The sequence below is a fragment of the Plectropomus leopardus genome, unplaced genomic scaffold (genome assembly GCF_008729295.1).
Source record: "Plectropomus leopardus isolate mb unplaced genomic scaffold, YSFRI_Pleo_2.0 unplaced_scaffold18175, whole genome shotgun sequence".
NCBI classification, from domain to species: domain Eukaryota; kingdom Metazoa; phylum Chordata; class Actinopteri; order Perciformes; family Serranidae; genus Plectropomus; species Plectropomus leopardus.
In genome coordinates, this window is record NW_024619581.1 from 566 (window position 1) to 4,328 (window position 3,763).

The 3,763-nt window shown below is 39.0% G+C and overlaps 1 protein-coding gene across 1 annotated transcript; it reads left to right on the forward strand.

Annotated features, from left to right (window-relative positions):
- Positions 1–275: 275 nt before the first annotated feature.
- LOC121965006 (anoctamin-1-like) lies at positions 276–3,757 on the forward strand (the record flags this gene model as incomplete). Its single annotated transcript, XM_042515172.1, has 4 exons — positions 276–328; positions 1,142–1,326; positions 1,927–2,032; positions 3,020–3,757. Coding segments are annotated over 4 exons (578 nt in total), but the record flags the coding sequence as incomplete, so codon positions are not given.
- Between the last annotated feature and the right edge of the window lie 6 nt (positions 3,758–3,763).

The following is a 3,763-nucleotide window of genomic DNA, read 5'->3' on the forward strand; positions in this document are numbered from 1 at the left end:
AGTTATGATAAATGAGCCTTCACTGAAAAAAGAGTCATCGATCACATCATTTATTTACATTTAATAAAAAGTATATTAAAAAGTTAATTAGCAGGTTCGAGTTAAGTCTTTAAAAATTAAAAATAGTGCTTGAAAAAGTACTTGAAATGTCCGTATGAACCCTGTAATCAGTAAAATCTACTGAATCATACTGTAGGTCAGTGTAACGAGGCGAAAACCGGAGCGACGTTCATGTTAAAAGCTCCGCCGCTCACAGTCCTTCTGTCTCTCTGCAGGTATCTGGTACAACCTCCTGAGAGGCCTCAGCAAGGTCGCAGTCATCGTGAACGTAAGTCTCACATCCGTACAGTCGCTGTGCAGTCGCACGCCCAAAACACGTTTGCAAAACTCCCTAATGGCGTTCTCTTCTTTCTTTTTCCCAAATCTTTTTATTCAGGTTTTCAAAATTAACTTACAGTTTGAATGGAAATGCAGTGAAAATAGATTTTTTTTTTTTTTAATACCGATTGGTGGAAAACATTTTTTGATAAATACAAATAATAGCCTAAAGGGTAAGATGTCATCCATGTCAAGCATCTCAAACAACTTTACAAAATATATTTTTTCACATAAAAAAGAAAAAAGGGCAAGAGATTAAAAAGCAAATAAAATAACAGAGAAAACAGAGAAAAAAAATATAGGCATATGTATGCATTTACATACATTTACACACATACACACACACATACATATCTACAGAGGTATAAATAAAATTGTACGGGGGATTAAGAAGGATGTCATGAAAGTCAGCAGTGCCTTTCTGATTTTTATTTTTATTTTTTAATTTAAACAGGGTGAGTTAGGGGAGGAAGGTTGGTGCGGTGCAGTTTTTCCTCACGCCCTCTCAGTGAAAACTGGATCTTGTCCAAGTGTAGGTGGTGCTTAACGTCCTCCACGAGGGCAGAGTGGGTCGGAGCCTCTGCTTGTTTCCAGTTTAATAATATCGATCTACGTGCACATAGAGTCACACGTACAGCCATGTTACGTTGAGATCTGGTTAATGCAAGATCAGAAACTTTGATTCGAAAGAGCAGTCGGAGGATCCAAAAGTCTGCACAGGATGTCTGATAGTGACTGTTAATCAGGGCTCTCTGTCCCGCAGGCCTTTGTCATCTCCTTCACCTCTGACTTCATCCCGCGGCTCGTCTATCAGTACATGTACAGCCCTGACGGCTCCATGCACGGCTTCGTCAACCACACTCTGTCCTACTTCAACGTCAGCGACTTCCAGCCCGGGACGGACCCTCTGCAGCCGATGCATCTGGGCTACAGGGTCGAAATCTGCAGGTGAGGTCTCACTTTACAGCCGGGTGCACACGAGTCTGCTGCAGACGTGTCGAGACAATAACTGAAGAAATATTTCAAAATATGTTTCCAAATACCGTCTGTGTAACGTCACCATTGTCCCCCTCCTCGTCTCGTTCATTGCTATTCATTTTTTGTTTGTCACTTGTTTTGTGCTGTATGTTTCCATGTTATTCTCAAAATAAAAATAAAAAACGGGGAGGCGAGAAGCTAAACAAAAAACGGCAAAAAAAAATTCCAAGAGATTAAAAAAAAAAATTACAAGAAAATTCCCTGAAAATAAGCACTAAAAAGAAGAAAAAGAAAATGAAAGTGCTAAAAATCAAATACTTTTTTTTTCTTTTTCTGTAAAATAATTTTAAATATATAAATATTTAAAAGTATTATGAATATAGTTTCTGGACAATTTTTCTCTTAATTTTTGATAATATATAAAAATCCCTCCCTACTAATTTTCAGATCATTTTTCTGCAGTTTGTAGGACTTAAATTGCTAAGCTGCTCATTTTGTGTTCTTCCTGTGTTTTTAAATGATTTTTTTTTTAATTATGTTTTTAAATTATTCACGTCTTTCCGTCTGCAGATATAAGGACTACAGAGAGCCTCCCTCGTCCAGCACGCCATATGAACTCTCGAAGGAGTTCTGGGCCATCCTGTCCGCCCGCCTCGCCTTCGTCGTCGTCTTTCAGGTCTGGAACAACACACACAGATAATAAATATGAGAGCGCGCACACACACTGCACGCCTCGACATGCTTTCAAACAGCCGTGTCACCCACTTTCACCATTCATGTTGTATGTGTGCAAAGCAAACAAACGTGCAAACGACTCATTTATATTTGATGAATTTATGACCTCTGAGCGACACGCGGTCCTTCACAGAGTGGAAAGGTCTCTGTGGACGCGTGTGTGATGAAGAGCGAACAGGCAACAAGTTGTTACCTTCAAATAAAACTTTAATTTAGCGTAAACTTAAGTCAATAGCCCGAGCCTGAACTCAGCAGGCTTCTATTTGGGACAGGCGTCTATATGAGATGTTTTTTTAAATTAATTTCACACAGAACCGTATCTCAGCAGAGATGGAAACACATTTAATTTATTTAATTTTATTTAACCTTCTGAGACCTGGGCAAATTGGCTTTTTATTTTATTTTCAAAAAAATGAGGATAAAATAAAATAAAATAATAATAAATTACTCAGTAAAATATGCTAAAATAAGATAATAAAACTCAAAAAGATAAAACAGTAAAATATGATCAAATTTGATAATAAAACATTAAAGGATAAAACAGTAAAATATGATGAGATTAGATAATAAAACTCTAAAAGATAAAACAGTAAAATATGATAAAATTAGATAATAAAACTGATAAAAAATTAGATAGCAGCACGATAAACGATAATTCTAAAACTAAAATAAAATAAGATAATATTTAAATCAATAAAACAGACTAAGAGGATAAAATAAAATTCAGTTAAAAGTCAGACTATAGAAGTAGGTCTTGAGTTTTAAAAACGCTGATATCACGTGCTGCCCTCAGGTCTTCACGTACGATTGTATTATTTTGACAAACTTTGTTAAAAGTTACATAATCCTGATTTAGGCTGTAATATCTGTGGCTCTGTGCTTCGGTGGTTCGTGTGTGACGTGATCCGATCTGCTCTGTCCCGCGCAGAACGTGGTGATGCTAATGAGCGACTTCGTGGACTGGCTGATCCCGGACATCCCCAAAGACATCAGCCTCCAGATCCACAAGGAGAAGATCATGATGGTGGAGCTCTTCATGAAGGAGGAGCAGGGCAAACGGCTGACCATGCGGGAAAACCACAACCTGGACAACTCCGCCGCAGCCAGTCAGAGCCCGCCGCAGCCCCGCTCGCGACCCGTCTCGCACGCAAACTGCTCTTAAGCTCCTCGCTGCTGGGAGGAAAAAAAAGTGCAAACAAGCAAACAAGCAAACAGCACACCTGTACACAAACTGTAAATAAGTTAATCAGCTGCACGCCAGCTGTTCGAGGTTAGGACAGTCATCCATTAACACGTGGACAGGTTTTAATAATCAGCTTTTGCTGCGAAACATATTCACATTCCTTATTAAAGAACTGGTTGCCTCTTTTTAACACTTTTCCCACGTTAACATTTTACAGCACGACAGACAGCCATTGACCAAAAACTCAAATAATTGGACCAAACTCGCAGGATTCACAAAACGTTATTTATTGGATGTACTGTATTTTGAAAGGAACAAGCCATTCGCTTCGGATGACTCTGGGAAAATTCCTCGTCAATGAGATCATCATTCAGGACGTCCGAGAAAACAGAGCCAAACCCCACCTGCAACCTGATGAGTCACGCTTTGCGGCCTCTCCCACGGGACTTGAATGCAGCGTCTGTATGTTTAAATCCGTCCAAACGTCCT